The 21689-nt window shown below is 40.0% G+C and overlaps 1 protein-coding gene across 2 annotated transcripts in view; it reads left to right on the top strand.

The window, feature by feature from the left end:
- The window catches only part of NELL1 (neural EGFL like 1), a 1045899-nt gene that overhangs the window by 238733 nt on the left and 785477 nt on the right, over positions 1-21689 (top strand). For both annotated transcript variants that reach the window (XM_024987478.2, XM_024987479.2), the window contains exons 6-8: positions 8432-8504; positions 9135-9217; positions 20001-20135. In XM_024987478.2, coding sequence (XP_024843246.1) covers positions 8432-8504; positions 9135-9217; positions 20001-20135 — 291 coding nt within the window. The remainder of the gene's footprint in view (positions 1-8431; positions 8505-9134; positions 9218-20000; positions 20136-21689) is intronic.

Genomic DNA, 21689 nt, shown 5'->3' with positions numbered 1-21689 from the left:
ACTGATTGTCGTAGATTTTCATTATCAAGGTGGTTGCCTACCGCTCAATTTCCCTTTGATGCGTACTAAGCTGATTATGCTGTCACTATTTCAGAGGGTAAAGAAAAAAACAAGCTTAGGTGAATCACAGTGCTTCAGAGGTTTGGTTGTTCTGACAGTTTCGAAATAGCTGAACTCTCAGGGAGAATTCTGATCCCAAAGCCATTCACAGTTAGAACTATTCTCTCAGACTGTGTCTCTGTGTCTGGTGAATTTAGGTCTGAAACCTTTCCCTTACCTGGACTTCACTGTCTCCTTAACAGCTGAGCTGTCACGGGGAAGTGAAATTGATTATTATTTTTTTTTCTGCCACAGCTGTTGTTTTCTACCTCAGCTGGTTCCCATAATTCCACAGATGGTAAGCATATGTTTATAGGCACATAGAAAAAGAAGCTATACTGAATTCCTCCCATCTCTAATTCTTATTTTTTCCTTTCATGCAGAAAGTCAAAGTCACACAGCCAGGGAATCATATATTTGTAGATTAATATTTCTGTGCATTAAATCTTTGGAAACAGCAGGAAAGCTAATGATATGCTAATGAGCTGACAGTTTTTATTGATTGTAATGGAAGTCGACAAGTGTCTGTCTTGGCTTTTATGCAAGCTGGAATATTTTATTAACTGTCTTCAAGGCAGAAATACATAATTGGCTGCATTTTGAAAACCCTCCTTGTCAGTTTCGCAAGTCTTACTTTTTGTTAGCCTGTTGCCAAAGCTTGGGTCCTTGCCAGTTTATAAACAGACCACATCTTCATCCATATATTTACATGCCTGCCAGGAACTCTTCCCCACTCCCTTTTCCTTTCCCTTTCAAAGCAATTTGTTTCAGTGTTTTAGCCTACAAAAAAGGAAACCATTTTCTTCAGTGTAAACAGAGATCTACAGGGAAATAAGAGTGTTAAAGAAGAATTAGCATTTGTTTGGCGGCAAAGCTGCTTTCATTTGTATCGGAAAGCTCCAAGTGTTGGAAGGGCTTGCCTAATCTTCCTTATTCCACACAGAAGAGGCTAATAATGGCATAATTTTTCTAACTCTTTTTCTGCATCTCCCTGTATTTTTTAGTGTGAAATGAGAAATGTTCTTGGAACAATGGAAATAATGGGCATTAGTGCCCTAGACCAAAAAACAAAAAAACAAACCCATAACATATCACCTTCCTGGTGCAAATTTATTTTTCAGTACCTGGTGAGCTGAGTGCAGGAATATGAAGAAGGTGGCAACAGGTGGATGTAACAAAGAGGAAGAAAGATCCATTTTCTCTTTCCATGGTACTAATGGTCAAAGCTCATTAATTTGGGCTCTGCCCCTTAGGGATTTATTTAGAGCCCCAGAGTGGCTGAGATTTAGCACTGTACTAACAACAAGAAATGGGATGGTTTAGCAAGTTAATAGTGTAAATAAGGTTGCAGGGGAGAATGTTAGGCTACCTAAAAGGACCCTAGTTTTCCAGCACTGAAAAACTGTTTCAGCTGACTGTTAGCATCGAATGCAAATAACTCATTATGGACAGTTGAATAGTATCTCTCCATGAAGGCAATTAAGATAGAACCTCATTTAAAAAAAATTTTTTTTTCATCTTGTTTTTCCTTTTTTTTTTTTAAATTGGAGGATTATTTCTCCACAATGTTGTGTCAGCTCCTGTCATACATCAGGAGCTGACACAATATTGTGGAGCTCTGAGGTGGGTGGCCAGTGGGAATTTGCTGTGTGACACAGGGAGCTCATTCGGTGCTCTAGAACCTTATTTTGAGAACAGGACTACCTTGTAGCACCATCTTGTGAGTCCACGTAACTAGGAGACTTTCTCAAATGATTTTATTTACACTGTGAACTGTGGTGTTGGAGAAGACTCTTGAGAGTCCCTTGGACTGCAAGGAGATCCAGTCAGTCCATCCTAAAGGAAATCAACCCTGAATATTCATGGGAAGGACTGATGCTGAAGCTCCAATATTTTGGCCACCTGATGTGAAGAACTGACTCATTGGAAAAAACCCTGATGCTGGGGAAGATTGAAGACAGGAGGAGAAGGGGACAACAGAGAATGAGATGGTTGGATGGCATCACCGACTTGATGGACATGAATTTGAGCAAGCTCCAGGAGTTGGTGATGGACAGGGAGGCCTGGCGTGCTGCAGTCCATGGGGTCACAAAGAGATGGGCAAAACTGACCGGCTGCACTGAAGTGAACTGATAGTGGACCAGAACTGGTCTGAGGTTAGCAGACCTGTAGTTGATGGCCCAAGATTAAGGTGTCCTTTTGTTGTTCTTGTTGAGTCACTAAGTCAGGTCCAACTCTTTGCAACCTCAGGACTGCAGCATGCCAGGCTTCCCTGTCCTTCACCGTTTCCCGGAGTTTGCTCAAAGTCATGTCCATTGAGTTGGTGATGCCATCCAACAGTATCCTTTAGAAAAGCTAATTAAAATATCAGAGCTTTTAGATTTTTCATAGGTCTAATGACCAGGTGATCAGTCCCTAGATCAGTAGTTTTCATCAGGCATATCAAAATCACCTCAGGGCCATTTAAAAATTTTATAGAAAATTGTACTCCCTCACCCTCCTCTAAAATTCTGGTATGTACCCCTAGTTTAACAACTAGCATTCCATATGATTTTCACAGACTCTTAAGAGCTATAAATTTATAGTTTAATATTGTGCAAGCCAGGCTTCAGCAATACATGAACTGTGAACTTCCAGATGTTCAAGCTGGTTTTAGAAAAGGCAGAGGAACAGAGAGCAAATTGCCAACATCCGCTGGATCATCAAAAAAGCAAGAGAATTCCAGAAAAACATCTATTTCTGCTTTATTGACTATGTCAAAGCCTTGGACTGTGTGGATCATAATAAACTGTGGAAAATTCTGAAACAGATGGGAATACCAGACCACATGATCTGCCTCTTGAGAAACCTATATGCAGGTCAGGAAGCAACAGTTAGAACTGGATATGGAACAACAGACTGGTTCCAAATAGGAAAAGGAGTAAGTCAAGTACGTCAAAAGGTGTATATTGTCACCCTGTTTATTTAACTTATATGCAGAGTACATCATGAGAAACGCTGGACTGGAAGAAACAAAAGCTGGAATCAAGATTGCCGGGAGAAATATCAATAACCTCAGATATGCAGATGACACCACCCTTATGGCAGAAAGTGAAGAGGAACTAAAAAGCCTCTTGATTAAAGTGAAAGAACAGAGTGAAAATATTGGCTTAAAGCTCAACATTCAGAAAATGAAGATCATGGCATCTGGTCCCATCACTTCATGGGAAATAGATGGGGAAAGAGTGGAAACAGTGTCAGACTTTGTTTTTTTGGGCTCCAAAATCACTGCAGATGTTAACTGCAGCCATGAAATTAAAAGACACTCCTTGGAAGGAAAGTTATGACAAGCCTAGATAGCATATTCAAAAGCAGAGACATTACTTTGCCAACAAAGGTCTGTCTAGTCAAGGCTATGGTTTTTCCTGTGGTCATGTATGGATGTGAGAGTTGGACTGTGAAGAAGGCTAAGCACCGAAGAATTGATGCTTTTGAATTGTGGTGTTGGAGAAGACTCTTGAGAGTCCCTTGGACTGCAAGGAGATCCAACCAGTCCATTCTGAAGGAGATCAGTCCTGGGTGTTCTTTGGAAGGAATGATGCTAAAGCTGAAACTCCAGTACTTTGGCCACCTCATGTGAAGAGTTGACTCATTGGAAAAGACTCTGATCCTGGGAGGGATTGGGGGCAGGAGGAGAAGGGGATGACAGAGGATGAGATGGCTGGATGGCATCACTGACTCAATGGACATGAGTTTGGGTGAACTCCGGGAGTTGGTGATGGACAGGAAGGCCTGGCGTGCTGCAATTCATGGGGTCGCAAAGATTTGGACATGACTGAGCGACTGAACTGAACTGATTGTGTCAGGGAGGAAGAAACTTATTCCTCTTCTCTCCTAGGTTTTTCTGGTGAGTCTAAGAATTAAACTGATGTGAGACCAGTTAGTAGATACTCAAAACAGATTTCAACAACATGTGTACATGGCCGAGATCCAGGAAAACTGAGTAGCTTACCATAAGTGGCTGAAATACCTCACCTTAAATACCATTTTCAGCTAAGACTACCTGGATGTGGTGGTAGAACTTTGGGATTGCAAGGGGGAGGTAGACAATTCATATGGAGATGGAGATGGCAGAGCAAATTTCAGTAGATAAATGTTTACTGGACCTGCAGAGACAGTGGGTGCAGAGTGCATGCTGATCTTGTCTCTCCACCACACCTGGCTCATATTCCTGGCAGAGAGCTCTGGTAATAGCTCTCTTCTGGGAACAGACCTTCTGTCTTGATTGTTTTAGGTAGTTAGGGTGAAGGTCAAAGTTTCTTTCTGTGTCTTTTGGGCTTTGATTTTTTTCAGGTCTAATCTTACATTCCACATTTGCCACATTTCAAGTGGCAAGTTTTGCTCGCCTACAATTATATACTTCATAGTTTTTAAGCATTTTATATAGGTAAGGTGTTGATTGTGACTACTTTGTGGAATATACTATGATGGGAATTGCAGGGGATGCTGAGGTGAAAGCCTATGTTTTGTCCTTCATGGTGTTTCCAATTTAGTAATTTGGTTGGTTGCCATTCAGTTCCAGATAGTAATATTTTACTCTGTTAGTGTACTGGATGTTAATACTACCTTCACCATTGTGTAAGGAGTAAATATTGCTCTGCTGCTGCTGCTGCTAAGTTGCTTCAGTCGTGTCCGACTCTATGCAACCCCATAGACGGCAGCCCACCAGGCTCCCACGTCCCTGGGATTCTCCAGGCAAGAACACTGGAGTGGGTTGCCATTTCCTTCTCCAATGCGTGAAAGTGAAAAGTGAAAGTGAAGTCTCTCAGTCGTGTCCGACTCTTAGCGACCCCATGGACTGCAGCCCACCAGGCTCCTCCATCCATGGGATTTGCCAGGCAAGAGTACTGGAGTGGGGTGCCATTGCCTTCTCCAAAATATTGCTCTAGGAAATCCAAATGATTGACAACAGGGAGCACGTTCAGTAGCTCAGTCTTGTCCGATTCTTTGTGATGCTATGGACTGTAGCCTGCCAGGCTCCTCTGTCCATGGGATTTTCCAGGCAAGAGTACTGGGATGGATTGCCAGTTCCTTTCCCAGGGACAACAGAGCAGTGTTTTTCAAAGTGGGGCTCTTTGACTTTTTGTGAGAATCCTCTGGGACAGCTTTTGAAAATGATGAATCCGGGCCCACCCTGACTCCCCTGAAACAGAATCTGACATTGAGCCAGGAATCTGAATGTTAAATACTCAATGTGATTCTTAAGAAGTTGGCATTTTGAGAAATACTGCCATGGTCAATGGTATGAAATAAAGCATAGTCTTAAAAAATGAGATCAAAGGAGGTCTGCTGGTACAGGCTCAGCCAGAGTTTCTTTTTTCCAGTTAAGTATAGATACATTTGAAGTTAAATGAAGAAAAATAATAGAATTTCTATCTTTTTATCCCTTATTTCACCTTTTTGGGGGAGAAGTTGCTATGTTTTAAGGTATGCTTTCATCTTTAGAAATCCTCAAAGATGATTTTTCTGAGAGAGATAAGGCCGATCACCTTCTTTTTGTTTGTTGTTTTATGCTTTATACAATTCTGTTTTCTAAAGAAAACTAAGTGCCTAGCAAATGCTTCCTTTATTGACAAATGTCCAGGAAATAAATAAAATCCGCCTGCTATCTGCCATTTCCACATCTTCAGAATCAAACAATTTTGACCCGCAGTTGGTTGATTCCATGCATGCTGAGCCTGTGTATACAGAAATCATACTGTATTATGGCATTTCTGCAAATTTTTGTATCCCTGATGGGTAGGGGGAAAAGGAGGTCCCAGAATTACCTTCCAACTACTGAGGGATGACGCTAGTCCATATGACAGTTCAGTGCAAGACCTTTTGGTTCTTATTATGAGAAGGTCCTGGGATATATACATCGATATGTATTTATAGGTAAATGCATACACTCACTCTTCTTTGGGTTACAGTTGGTATTTGTACAGTATATTCCGCCTTTCTTTTTAATCCAGACTGGAATTATAACTATTCAAACAAATTAGCATTCCCATCTTGATTCATTTGGTAAGAAAACATTTTAAGCCAGTATGTGGGCTGACCCTCATGACCTTTTTATTTTTTTTAGAAAAAAATATGAAGTGCCTTGAGGTTTTGTGCTGATGGGGATCAAAGATCTGTCCGTTCTTATTTCCATTTTTGTTCAGGTCAACACCATTGACCTTCATCTAATGATCTGTGTAACACACATGTGTGTGCCTGAGATTACTAGTAGAAAGAGAAATGAGGAGGGATGCAGGAAGAAGAAAGTGTGGGAGAAACAATTAGTAATTTTAAAATGCAAAATCAGTCAGTCATTGAAATAAAAGGGCCAGTTCACTATACAGCAGAAAATAACCCAATATTGTAAAGCAACTATGTGACAAAAAAAAAAAAAAAAGCCAAAAAGAATACTGCTGTGTATAATATACATTGCTACAGGATAAGCAAAAGGAATATCCTTTCAAATGGATTTTCCATTTCTTTTGGCAAAGATAATATGATGACAAATATATTCTAGGTTTCCAAGGGTCTTTTTCATGGCTAATAAAAATAAGAACGATTTAGGCTTTTCTGTCCAGCAGGTAATAGACCCAGCCCTTTCCTAGTATAAGTATTTTCTCTACTTTTGCATCACTGAGGGTGATCAACTGTCCTGGTTTGCCTGGGAGTCTCAGTTTTAGCACCCAAATCTCTAAATCCCAGGCAGACCTAGATAGTCACTCTACTTCATCCATGTTTAGCCTATTTAGACAGATATTTTCTAATGTGATATTATATCTCTCTGATGGTCTGTTCTATGATGGAAATCTATAGCTTTGATTTACTCTTGACTGATTTTTTCTTTTATCTTGAAAATTAGCAAAAGCACACAGATCTAAATTGTGACCATTTCAGTTTGGACAAAGATTTCATTGACCCAGCACTTAAGTGCTGGAAGGTTCTGCAGCTTTTGCATACAGCACTTCTTTTTTTCTAGATCAAGTGACTGAAGCTCAGAGAAGATGGTTGACTTCCTAAGTAAACCCAGTTAGCTACAGATAAACCGCTGACTGACAATCCCATGCTTTTCTCAGATTCCTCAAACATGCTTGAAAGGTGCCCTGGCCTCTTAAAGGAGATAATTTGCTTTGAAAAACTGTGCAATACTGTGCCAGGAAGAAGCTGATTGACTTAGATTGTGCTCTATTAATTACTCCCTGGAATTCCCTTGCAAGACATGGCAAATTCATTTTGAAGAACTGTGGCAGGGACCTCCTTCCCATGGTGAGGCTGTCTGCTCTGGTAATCACAGACACTGCATCATCCTCAAAGAGGAAGAGATTAATAAAGGTATCTCGTTTTGAGGAAGAGGCCTTTTGACCCTGTTGTTTCTATTAACATTTCCAATTAATATTTTATCTTGAAATAATAAGCAGAAACAGCATTTGCTGATTACCTTTTGCTGTTCAGAGGATAAGCACATAAATGTTAAACTTTACTCCCTCTGAAAGACTTGCCACACTATCATAAGCCTATATTTTATTTATAGATTAAGCTCGGTGTACTGAACCAGCTTCTACATGTTCCATCTGTTCTGTAATATCTCTTCCATCAAACCAGGGAAAAAATACCCTAGAAAGAGAATCTTGAAATTCAACATGAAAAGTCCAAAAGCTATGTCAATATTTTCATTGAGAGATGACAGCCCCAATGACTTTCTTAAATTAGGGCTGTTCTTCTAGATATATTGGAAAATTAAAAGACCTCCTTTCATCCACAGTGAGATGTTGAACAAATCTTAAGACTCACCAGCAAAGACTCATGTTATTCAATTAGCTGAGAGCAAGGTTCTTAGTTTTCCCCAAGTCTAATATTATTTCCTTGATTAAATGAATCAGCAGAGCATTTTAGTCTAATATGTTCCTATTGTCTCTTTCCCCCACCTAAGATAATCCTGGAAATCAGCAATATTTAATGTTTTAAGATGACTAGGGCATTGAGGAGAATTTTTATTGCATCAGTGCCTTTTTAGAGGGACAGCTTAAAAACATTGACTGATGGATCCTTAGTTCTATGATATCATTAGCATAAATCAGTAGTAAGTAATTGTAGCTTTCTCAAGATGAATGGACATTTTGAGATTTCTGGAAGAGCATGAGTTGCAGTAGGTCATTGTGACCAACTCAGCTTCTGAATGAGGTTATCAGTCATGTTAAATAAAAAAAAATCTTCCAAAAAAAAAAAAAAATCTTCCCTGTAGAGAGCATGTGACAGGGGCCATTTGAATTGATATGTGTAATAGTGATTGCCACCTCTCTCTTCTTTTATCAAGGGGATTATCCAAGATGGGAAAATCATCTTCATGCCAAATGGATATATAACACAGTGTCCAAACCTGAATCGCAGTAAGTAGCAACTTAAAGCATTTCAGAATTATGTAATATAACTTGTTGATAATATGAGAGAAGCTGTCAGGAAGGATATACACAAACTATTTACATTGTTGACTTATGAGGTGGTGGGGTTAGTGAGAGATCTTATGTACCCTAAATACTTCTGTCTTTGAATTTTTAAAACTTTTTAAAAAGTTTATGTATAATTCATAGAATTAAAATTTTAAGAAAAGTTAACATGAGCAGTTTTTAGTCTGTAGATTGATACAGAAAGTTATGCTTGATATAACTATATAAATACATGTATAAAAACTATTTTTAAAATTTCTTGAATTGGATAGTTTACTTTTGCTGCTTCTGTGATAATTCACAATTCTTTAGGCCTGATAAAAATGAGCTTAATTTAAATTTAAAAATGTTATACAGTTTAAAACATACTGTCTTTCCTTTCCTTTCATTTCATTTTTATTAATGAAAGGGAAAGATCTAGATCTGAAATCCTTGTGCATTCACTCCAATTTTGAAGTCAAACTTAACCAGAAAAGTGAAAACCCTTCTACATAACCAAACAACTATGGTTGAAAAATATATTTTCTTCTGTTAGCACAGTATCAACATTTATTTTATATTTTCTTTATTGAGCTTGCCCAACTTGCAGTGATTTCTTAAGCCTGGTGCAAGGAATAATGGATTTACAAGAGCTTTTGGCCAAGATGACTGCAAAAGTAGGTATCTAAACTTCACTTGTGATGTTTCATTTTTTTGTCCATCCGATCTGGAACTCAGAGTGATTTGCTATAATGGAAACATTTTTAGCTTTGGCATCTGAAATATGTTACCATAAAAATGGTTTACTCTTTCTTGAAATAGGACAACCTATAGTAAACATAACCATTTACGTCTTTGATGCTATTCAGCTGTATCAAAATGTTTGCTTGAAAAATGTTTGGAAGAAAGAGGCAATATGTATCACTGTAGCCTCCCTGGGAGTGGAAAAGGAATTTTCCCATTGGCTATTAAACTAGTAACACTGCAAGCTGGTATATGGTCAGAGTCACTGCTGCTTATAAGCTAATGCATTCTGGATGCAAGAATAATTGCCAATAATCAGAAAGGGCAAAATCACCGTTGTTAGGAACAGATTACTGTCACAGGAAGGCATTATATCACATTTCTAATACATGATTCATTTCAAAACTGGTCCTGAGTTCAAATAGTCAAGGAGGCAAGTTTGCTTTTAACAACTTCAGTCTTCTACTTCTGTATCTCTCCATCTTCTCCATATCCACTTGACAAGCATCTTTTGAGGATTTGCTCTTTGCTGGACACTGTATTAGGCAAAGAGGAGGCAATGATGAAGTCATTTCTACCCCCACAGATGTCATATTGAGTGGCAGAGCCAGAAACGTAGACAATTAGGGGCTTTAATAATATATATTCATAAAATTTAGATTGATAATGAAAAGCCCTGAGCCTTGTGAAGAAAGGTGCTGAATAAATAGAAAACATGGCTAGTGCTGTTGTTATGATACCAATCCGTCGTGGACATGAGTTCCAGCCTAGGGCGAAGAAAGAATTAGGTCGGGCCTAAGAGACATTATACTCTGCAAAAGGAAGACTTTTAGTAACAGTGAAAATGATACATTAGTCCTATTCCACCTGCAGCTGTGACGGCTCCTGCCATCAGCCATAGTACGAGGGGAAAATTGGTGGGGTAGGTCAGTGTTTGGGAGGTAGGGCTGTATTTTGGACTCAAAGATTGTGCTGCTGAAGACAGTCTTTCTGTTTCAAACTAGGTTTTTTGGCCAAGTCTTTTTTTGTCTGCAAAGGAGAGAAAGAGCGCTTTCGTAAAGAGAGAAACTAAACTGAGAATTGAGAGCTTTTCACATCAGAGTATAGTGGAAATGTGAAACGCAGGCAATTATTTGCTTTCCCAGCTTGTGGCATGTAGAAGCTATTATTTCATATTGTCTGGAGCAGCTTGATCTCAATACTGTTAATTATATTTTAGCTTGCTACCAAATTTTTGGACCAAGAAACATGCCACTCAGCTTCAGGTGACTGTGGTTCTTCATATCCTGGAGTTGATGGTGCCCTTTTTGTTCTCATTCTTTTTTTTCACAGAATATCATTTTTGTCTTTTTAGCTGTACATTATCTAGCAGCCGCATTGAGCTCTGTCCTCAAAACATTATTATGTAAAATGGGCATTTGTGAGGCAGAAGATATTTAATTGTGGGTGATTACAAGCAGACAGTGGTTTAATCCACCTTCTAAACACCCCCGGTCCTGTAGAAGATTTATAAGTCTATTTCTTTCAAACCGTGAATAGAATTTTAATTAGAAAACTGAGTACTTCAATTTTCTCTGCAAAATTTGGAACCCATGATAATCTAGAAGAGGAGCTGGCAAACTTTTCTTGTAAAGGGCTGGTTAGTAAATTTTAGTTTTTGTAGATCAAGAAGCAAAATTGAGAACATGATGTATATTTTTATTTCACTTGAATGAAATTGATCAATGTAACATGAAGATACTCAACATTGCTAATCATCAGGGAAATGCAAACCAAAACCATACAATGAGATACTACCTCACACCTGTCAGATTGGCTGTCTTCAAAAAGAACGCAAGTAGCAGATGTTACTGTTTTCTCCATAGTAAAGGGAAGCTATGTAAATGATTATAATACTTTGTTGAATTGTTTTCATTTACAGTAGAAACTTTGTAAACTATTGGTGGAAGTATAAATTGAGGCAGCCACTGTGAAAGATAGTATGGAGGTTTCTCAAAAAACTAAATGTAGAACTACCTTATGACCCAGCAATTCCGTCCCTGGGTACATATCCAAAGGAAACCAAAATACTGATTCAAAAAGATACATGCACTCCAGTGTTCATCGCAGTTTTATGTAGAATTGACAAGCTATGTAAGCAACCCTGGTGTCCATCAACAGATGAATGGATAAAGAAGATGTGGTACATATACATATTATATTGTAGCTTGTTACCAAATTTTTGGACCAAGAAAGATGCCACTCAGCCTCAGGTGACATGCGCACACACAATGGAATTCTGCTCAGCCATAAAAAAGAGTGACATTGTGCCATTCACAGCAAGGGACTTGGAGGGCATTATATTAAGTGAAAAAATACGCGAAAGGCAAATGCTGTTTGATATCACTTATATGTGGAATCTAAAAAGTACAACAAACTAGTGAATATAACAAAAAAGAAGCAGACTCATAGAGAACAAGGTTGCAGTTTTTAGTGGGGAGGTCTGGAGGAACAATATGGGGATAGTGAATTAAGAGGTAAGAGCTATTGTACAGTATATCATGGTAGCTTATTATACAGCAAGGAGCATATAGTCAATATTGTATAACTTAAAATGGAGTATAAACCTTTAAAAATTGTTCATTACTATATTGTACACCTGTAACATATAATATCTTATACATCAACCATACTTCAATTAAAAATTATAATCACTGAAAAATATAAAAATCATTCTCAGCTCACAGGCCATACAAAAATAAGTGGGGCCAGATTTGGTCCAAGGGCTTTAGTTTGTCAACCCCTGATCTGGAATAAGCTGGAAAGATACTAGGTAATATTTATTGAACATTTACTATGTGTTAGTTACAATGCTTAAATTTTTAGATCCCCTCTCTTTAATCCTTACAGCAATCCTGAGTCAGGTTTATTAGCCCACTATCCAGGAGAAGATGGAGTTCCAAGAAGGTTGTGTAAGTTTTCCCAAGAAAAATGAATGGCAAAGCTGGAATTCAAGCTTAGATTCTGAAAGTTGAATCATGACTGAGAAAGTTTATGGTTGGGGGAGAAAGGATTAGAAAGAGAATCAAAAGATATAAAGGAGGAATGACTGATGGAGAAAGAGAGGAAGATACTGCCAGTAAGAGGATGGCAATAATAGTGAGAAGAAGCATGGGCACGTAAGAGGAGAGAAAAAGAGGAGTGTGTGTTCAGAAGGCATCTGTTGGGAGTGAAACGTGAGCATGGAGCTTGTAGTAGCTTTTGAAGGAGGAAGATCAGGTAAAACAAGGCCTCTGATCTCACCCATCTGGTTATAGCCGCTTGTCCTTAGATACATGTGGCAATTTTCTGAGTTCTGGGTTCACATTATGCATGCTTCTGGCAGGCCCACTCAGGGGTAACTTCTATTGTATGATCTCTTTAAGGTTTTTCAGATCATGGGGATGACTCAGAATTAGACTGCAAACCTGGGATCAGCCAGGTGAATTCTCAGCAAAGAATTCCTTAAGATTTCTCAAGGAAGATATTTCTATTTAGCCAGGACCACAGTCTGAACTGGATGGTCTTCCTTCTGTGCCTGTATAAGCCTTGTTTCTTTTTCATTCACTCTGAAGCTGAGGGTACAGCCCTTTCGGGCCCCACCTTGATGTAGGAATTTCCTTTAAGACATCTCCTCTTGGGCAGACCCTGTTATCTGTCTCCCTGGCCTCCTCTGTAGCCGTCAAGGTGGGAGCCCAAAGGCTGCATGTTTTGGCTGACATCATGAAGCTTTGATGCTCACTCGCCTCCCTAGATCCCTGGCCATGAGTTTGTTTTGGCCACTATGACTTCTTCCTTTTGTATCAGCTCCTGTGATGACTTTTTAAAATCTTTGGTTTGTGTATTTTATCCAGCTTTTTAGTTGGTTCAAGTAGGAAAGACTTTCAGGGTACCTAGTCTGCCATCTTTCTGGAAGCAGTGTGAAAGAGATGGAGTCTGGGGTGATAGGCCAAATCAGAAGACAAGTAGGATTCCTGGGCACAAAGGAAATTCTGGGGCACTAAATTCATCTGTATTTGGATTTTGCCTTTGGTTAAATAAGCCAAGATTTAGCTAATAGGATTAGAGGTTTGGTTTGAGTTGCCCAGCAGCTATGATTAAAATCATAGAGTTTTGCCAAGAGAACACACTGGTCATAGCAAACACTCTCTTCCAGCAACACAAGAGAAGACTCTACACATGGACATCACCAGATGGTCAATACCGAAATCAGATTGATTATATTCTTTGCAGCCAAAGATGGAGAAGCTCTATACAGTAAGCAAAAACAAGACTGGGAGCTGACTGTGGCTCACATCATGAACTCCTTATTGCCAGGTCAGACTTAAATTGAAGAAAGTAGGGAAAACCACTAGACCATTCAGGTATGACCTAAATCAAATCCCTTATGATTATACAGTGGAAGTGAGAAATAGATTTAAGGGACTGGATCTGATAGAGTGCCTGATGAACTATGGATGGAGGTTCATGACATTGTACAGGAGACAGGGATCAAGACCATCCCCATGGAAAAGAAATGCAAAAAAGCAAAATGACTGTCTGAGGAGGCCTTACAAATAGCTGTGAAAAGAAGAGAAGTAAAAGCAAAGGAGAAAAGGAAAGATATAAGCATCTGAATGCAGAGTTCCAAAGAATAGCAAGGAGAGATAAAAAAGCCTTCCTCAGTGATCAGTGCAAAGAAATAGAGGAAAACAACAGAATGGGAAAGACTAGACATCTCTTCAAGAAGATTAGAGATACCAAGGGAACATTTCATGCAAAAATGGGCTCAATAAAGGACAGAAATGGTATGGACCTAACAGAAGCAGAAGATATTAAGAAGAGATGGCAAGAATACACAGAAGAACTGTACAAAAAGGATCTTCACGACCCAGATAACCACGATGGTATGATCACTGACCTAGAGCCAGACATCCTGGAATGTGAAGTCAAGTGGGCCTTAGAAAGCATCACTACGAACAAAGCTAGTGGAGGTGATGGAATTCCAGTTGAGCTCTTTCAAATCCTGAAAGATGAAGCTGTGAAAGTGCTGCACTCAATATGCCAGCAAATTTGGAAAACTCAGCAGTGGCCACAGGACTGGAAAAGGTCAGTTTTCATTCCAATCCCAAAGAAAGGAAATGCCAAAGAATGCTCAAACTACCACACTATTGCACTCATCTCACACGCTAGTAAAGTACTAGCTCAAAATGCTCAAAATTCTCCAAGCCAGGCTTCAGCAATACATGAAGCATGAACTTCCAGATGTTCAAGCTGGTTTTAGAAAGAGAAGAGGAACCAGAGATCAAATTGCCAACATCCACTGGATCATCTAAAAAGCAAGAGAGTTCCAGAAAAACATCTATTTCTGCTTTATTGACTATGCCAAAGCCTTTGACTGTGTGGATCACAACAAACTGTGGAAAATTCTGAAACAGATGTGAATACTAGACCACCTGACCTGCCTCTTGAGAAACCTATATGCAGGTCAGGAAGCAACAGTTAGAACTGGACATGGAACAACAGACTGGTTCCAAATAGGAAAAGGAGTACGTCAAGGCTGTATATTGTCACCCTGCTTATTTAACTTCTATGCAGAGTACATCATGAGAAACGCTGGGCTGGAAGAAGCACAAGCTGGAATCAAGATTGCCAGGAGAAATATCAATAACCTCAGATATGCAGATGACACCACCCTTATGGCAGAAACTGAAGAGGAACTAAAGAGCTTCTTGATGAAAGTGAAAGAGGAGAGTGAAAAAGTTGGCTTAAAGCTCAACATTCAGAAAATGAAGATCATGGCCCCTGGTCCCATCACTTCATGGGAAATAGATGGGGAAACAGTGTCAGACTTTGTTTTTCTGGGCTCCAAAATCACTACAGATGGTGACTGCAGCCATGAAATTAAAAGACACTTACTCCTTGGAAGGAAGATTATGACCAACCTAGATAGCATATTCAAAAGCAGAGACATTACTTTGCCAACAAAGGTCCATCTAGTCGAGGCTATGGTTTTTCCTGTGGTCATGTATGGATGTGAGAGTTGGACTGTGAAGAAAGCTGAGCGCTGAAGAATTGATGCATTGGAACTGTGGTGTTGGAGAAGACTCTTGGGAGTCCCTTGGACTGCAGGGAGATTCAACCAGTCCATCCTAAAGGAGATCAGTCCTGGGTGTTCATTGGAAGAACTGATGCTAAAGCTGAAATTCCAATACTTTGGTCACCTCACCCTAAGAATTGATTCATTGGAAAAGACCCTGATGCTGGGAATGATTGGGGGCAGGAAGAGAAGGGGACAACAGGGGATGAGATGGCTGGATGGCATCACTGACTCGATGGACATGAGTCTGAGTGAACTCCGGGAGTTGGTGATGGACAGGGAGGCCTGGCGTGCTGCGATTCATGGGGTTGCAAAGAGTCAGACAGGACTGAGCAACTGAACTGAACTCATGATTAAAATAGGCATTAGTCATACAGATCTTGGTGAAGATAGAAATGGGCTTTGGAGTGAGATTCATCTGATGTTGAATCTCATTTTTATCACTTCTTCCAATGTTTGCAGCCTGGAATGAGTCACCGATCTCATTTCCAGCTGCAGTTTCCCCATCCATAAAACGATGATGGTTATTCTTCATTTTATGAAGATTGCATGAGAGTTGCTGTCAGAGCCCTGGTCTAGAGCCAGGAGGTGTTGCAAAGCAGCAGAAAGTCCTCATACTTGGGTCATAGTGGAAGCCATGGAATCCAAGCAGAGAGTGAGCCCAGCACAGAAGCCAGGCAGGGGTTGGTAGCCAAAATCACATCAAAGCAAACAGGCGCAGACACCACATAAGCTCAGGGATGCGCCTCGGAGGGCTTGCTGTTTCTTTTCTCTTTTCAAAGTATGGATGATTAAAAATGTGTGAAAGGACAGATCAGGGAAGCAGCTCACATGTAGTTTCAGGTAACAGGAGCCAGGGTGCAGAAGAGGCCTCTTAAAGAATCCCAGTGTGTGTTAGTCGCTCAGTTGTGTCTGACTCTTTGCGACCCCGTGGACTGTAGCCCACCAGGCTCCACTGTCCATGGGATTCTCTAGGCAAGAATTCTGGAGTGGGTTGCCATTTCCTTCTCCAGGGGAAGAATCCCTACAGTCTGGCAAAGCCATACCTTTACAAGGGGGGAAAGGTACAACAAAGTACCTTCCCTAACACCTCCTCTGACACCTCCCCTAAGTGATCCACTAGAGACCACTAATCCGCTAACTTACTCTAGAAATTGTCCCAGGTAGTCTTGACACTGGGAGAACCACACACCTGCTGAGCTAGGTACACAGTGATTGGGTCAGGCTGTGTCCTGATCTTGCCTCCTGCCTGTGCTGTAACCCCAGTCTCCCTTCAAGCTCAGGAAGAAAAGATGCTGAAGATGGGTAATTTCTTGATTACTTCTGTCTAAATCTTTGACAAATCTACTTATGGAAATCAAGCAGCACTTGGGGTGGCATTTCAGCTTGTAACATATCTAATTTTGAGATTTTCATTGGTTCCAGGAGCTCAATAGTGATTTTTCAATTATGTTTAAAGGTTTAATACAATAGATCTCTTTTTTTACCTTTCATATAGCAAATGCCAAATAAATAATATTTCAAAGGAAAGGAAAAAAAGCAATCTATTGCATGACTAATGTACCTAGTTTCATTCATTGACCTCTTACTGTGAAAAAGGCCTCTGCTGCCTGTCTTTGAATGTGTAGAATTAAGAATAAATGATTCGCTCCATGTTTGCTTAGATAAATGCTTGAACAAAGGTAAAACAGAAAGAGATGCAGATTTGGTACCGTATCTATTTTGGATCTGCAGGCATTCCTTGAGAAAATGGCAGGTAGTGTAGAAATAGCTTTTGAAAATGAATTTGTAGAAATTCAGCACGCTAATGCCAGTGACAGAAAATGTAATTCATTTTTTTTTTATTCAGAGTTATTTTTTCTTTTATTGTTGCTTCAGGATTTAGCAGGGGGGAAAAGGAAGGCAAGATTACATATTAAGTGCCTTTGAAAAATTAGCTTTTTGCTTTACTGTGTTCCTTTGTTTTTGAAAGTCTATCTGATGCATTCTTATTATTACAGAGATTAGGGCTTTTCATTGTTTTCAGAGAAGGCTAAGTATATTAAAAATGAAAAAAAGCTCAGAAGGGAAACAAAACCGGCCTTCGGAATAGCTTCCATTGTATTAGAGGCTCTTCCTTGGAATTGAGTTTTGGAGGTGAGCATAGCTCAGCTTCAGTGGGTAGTACTGGAAATTGACAATATTGCCTTTAGGCAAGCTCCTGGATTTTCAGGAAACTGGGATAGATACAGAATTGCCTTTTGGACTTGCCTTGAGAAGTCCTCTTCTCAGAGTGATACAGTCCCTAGAGTTGTTCCAGAGTAAGATGCGCAGTTTCCTCTCATGGATTCCTCATGCAGAACCACTTTTAGGGAAGATTCCCTTCTAGTTATGCTCTTGTTCATTCCAGGGTCATAGGACTATCACTGCCTTATGCAGGAACTGCTGAGGCGATAGAAATGCGGTCAAGATAACATGTGCTGTGTCACCACTCCCTTCTTATTCGTGAAAGTTGCTCAGTTGTGTCCGATTCTTTGTGACCCCATGGACTATACAGTCCCTGGGATTCTCCAGGCCAGAATACTGGAGCGGTTAGCCTTTCCCTCTCCAGGGGATCTTCCCGACCCAGGGATTGAACCCAGATCTCCTGCATTGCAGGCAGATTCTATACCAGCAAAGCCACAAGGGAAGCCCCCCTTCTTATTATCTCTTACCAATATATGGTTTTGGTCACTTGGTGTCACCAGACTTTTGGAAGTCTATGTTATCTGCGTTTTGTAAAGAATTCCCAAATAACTTAATTATCATCATTTCTGGAAGCTCCATGACTAGGCTGAAGATTTAAATGTGACCTGAATTTTTGGAAGATCCTGTACAGTAGAGGTGTCTTGCTGCTGCTGCTGCTGCTAAGTCGTGTCAGAGGTGTCCTAGGAAGATAATACTTCAGGCATAGTCAGCTCAGTGTTTTCAGGGTTGATTATACTGCATGTAGTTTGTTTAGGATCCTTTTTTATCTTTGTCCTTCCTCTTGGTACTACCCATGACAGGCAGACAAGGAACAATCTCTCTTGAGAAATTTTAAAAGTGTAGAGGAAGAGGATTGAATAAGTGATAAAAACTACGGTTGGAATTACACATGGATTCTATTTCCAGAGAATAGTGCTGTTATGAGCGAGAGGAGCATGTGTGGACAGGACCAATGAAAATACAGAAAGATGGTAGAAGTTGCCGTCAGCCAGGTTCAACTCTTGCAACTCAAATATCACCCTGAAATAGTCTTAGCTGGTATCAAGAATTGGTTTGATCTCCTGTATGGGGAAAATACTCAAGACAGGGATGTATAACATAAATGATTGAGAAGGAAAAGAAACTGATACATTTTTAGAAAGTGGTATTTTTTCTTGGTGATCTTTGTGTAAGAAGATTGAGGTTACTATGCAGCCGAGTTACACCTAAGTGTAAATTAGGATGTGACAACAGAGTGATCATACCAGATTTCAGGCTTTTTGTACCATATTTTTGAAGCAACCTGGAGTCACATACATGGAAAATGGCCGGGAGAGAAGTTTGGAACCATATCATGAGGAGTTATTAGGGGAATCTGGTGGGACCAAATGTGGTTAGGGGCAGGCATGGGGACATTGGACATTGAGGAAACCTCAAATGTTTGTAGAGAGATTAGACTTGCTCAGAACCGGCTACAAGGCAAAACTAGATCTAATAGGAAAAATGGAGAGGAACTACACAGCTCAAGCCAGAAAGACATTTCAGACATCTTGAGCTAGCCAAGAGAAGTAGCCTCCTTTGGAAGGTAATGAATGTTTTATCACAGTTAGGGGTGCAAAGAGAGGCTGGATGATCCCTTGAAAGGATTACTTGTGATGTCATTCAAACATCATAAACCCTTTCAAATCAGAGATGTTTAATGGGAGCAGGTGAGTGACCTAGAAAAAGGAAAAAGGCTATTTTTCAAAATCCTCATCTCACCTGGGGATTTGTTTGCCTCTCTCGACCTTGTCTGAATGCCAAAGTGGATTCCTGGGACATTCTATGTGGAGAATCCTGAACCGGGGAGAAATCAGATCTGCCTCTGACTCACCCCTTTTCTGGCTTCAGCTTCCCAGCATTTTTCATAAAAGAAGAAGCAGTGATGTCCCAGCTTGTAAACCATGACACTTTGGTTAGTGTGTGAAGAACAGGGACGGGATAGTAGGAGATAAATGTAAGTGCTTCAGAGTTGCTGATTAGATCACCTGTAAACACTGAAACCAGTCCTTGAACTCATTCATTACAAGTGGTTTCTTGTGGGCTTGAGCTGAAAGCGTGTGTTGATAAACACCCATGGGGTCCCTGAGATAGTTTAATGTCTCATTTGGTGCTCATTAGACCACGGGAACCAATACGTCTTCAATTCAGAATGATTCTACCTTGTGTGAAATAAAAAAAAGAAAAAAAAAAAAAAAAACCCCAAACCCTTCAAAACCCCAAAAAACAGATCTGGCTGAGAATCAGTGAACTGCTTTGAGCATTTCCCCCCTACCCGCTCCTGCGTGGATTTATTTTTTTTTTTTTTGTGATTAGCTTTGTTAGGACAACACAGTTGAATTACAGAAATTACATGTAGCAACTCTTGCTTGCAGCTGAACTATGCAGAAACAAGACTTAGTCAGTTGGAAAACTGTCATTGTGAGAAGACCTGTCAAGTGAGTGGACTGCTCTATAGAGACCAAGACTCCTGGGTCGACGGTGATCACTGCAGGAACTGCACGTGCAAAGTAAGCCTCTTTGTACATAAATAGACTAACAGTTTAAAGAGGGCAGTTCTGCTGATGATTGCGTAACCTGTTTCTTTATAAAGCCGACTTACAGTGTACTACCTTTTTACTGTCTATTTACTAATAGCAGCAATTGTAAAGGTAAGTTAAAGTGTCCTTATAACTACAAGTACTTGTCAAGGGAAAGCAAACACACTCTAATAACATGATCTAATGTTAAGAATCTGACTGTTTGGAGATCAGAGTCTCAGAGGGGGAAGGGATGCCTTTGGTTTTTAAACTACCTAGTGGGTGCATTTAACTCAGATGATTGTTATATCTACTACTGTGGGCAAGAACCCCTTAGAAGAAATGGAGTAGCCATCATAGTCAACAAAAGAGTCCAAAATACAATACTTGGATGCAGTTTCAAAAATGACAGAATGATCTCTGTTCATTTCCAAGGCAAACCATTCAATATTGCAGTAGTCCAAATCTATGCCCTGACCAGTAATGCTGAAGAAGCTGAAGTTGAATGGTTATCTAAAGACCTACAAGACGTTCTAGAAATAACACCCAGATAAGATGTCTTTTTCATCATAGAGGACTGGAATGCAAAAGTCGGAAGTCAACAGATACCTGGAGTAACAGGCAAATTTGGCCTTGGAGTACAGAATGAAACAGGGCAAAGGCTAATAGAATTTTGCCAAGAGAATGCCTGGTCATAGCAAATACCATCTTCCAACAACACGAGAAGGCTCTACACGTGGACATCACCAGATGGTCAACACCGAAATCAGCTTGATTATATTCTTTGCAGCCAAAGATGGAGAAGCTCTATACAGTCAGCAAAAACAAGACTGGGAGCTGACTGTGGCTCAGATAATAAATTCCTGATGCCAAATTCAGGCTTAAATTGAAGAAAGTAGGGAAAACCACTAGACCATTCAGGTATGACCTAAATCAAATCCCTTACAGTTATACAGTGGAAGTGACAAATAGATTCAAGGGATTAGATCTGATAGAGTACCTGAAGAACTATGGATGGAGGTTCGTGACATTGTATAGGGGGCAGTGGTCAAGACCATCCCCAAGAAAAAGAAATGCGAAAAACCAAAATGGTTGTCTGAGGAGGCCTTACAATAGCTGTGAAAAGAGAAGCGAAAAGTGAAGGAGAAAAGGAAAGATATACCCATTTGAATGCAGAGTCCCGAAGAATAGCAAGGAGAGATAAGAAAGCCTTCCTCAGTGATCAGTGCAAAGAAATAGAGGAAAACAATAGAATGGGAACAACTCTTCAAGAAAATTAGAGATACCAAGAGAACATTTCATGCAAAGCTAGGCACAATAAAGGACAGAAATGGTATGGACCTAACAAAAGCAGAAGATATTAAAAAGAGGTAGCAAGAATACACAAAAGAACTATACAAAAAAGGTCTTCATGACCCAGATAATCATGATTTTATGATCACTAACTTAGAGCAAGACATCCTAGAATGCAAAGTCAAGTGGGCCTTAGGAAGCATCAGTACGAACAAAGCTAGTGGAGGTGATGGAATTCCAGTTGAGCTCTTT

This window comes from Bos taurus, chromosome 29 (genome assembly GCF_002263795.3).
Source record: "Bos taurus isolate L1 Dominette 01449 registration number 42190680 breed Hereford chromosome 29, ARS-UCD2.0, whole genome shotgun sequence".
Taxonomy (NCBI): domain Eukaryota; kingdom Metazoa; phylum Chordata; class Mammalia; order Artiodactyla; family Bovidae; genus Bos; species Bos taurus.
This window is presented reverse-complemented; position numbering and strand designations above follow the sequence as displayed.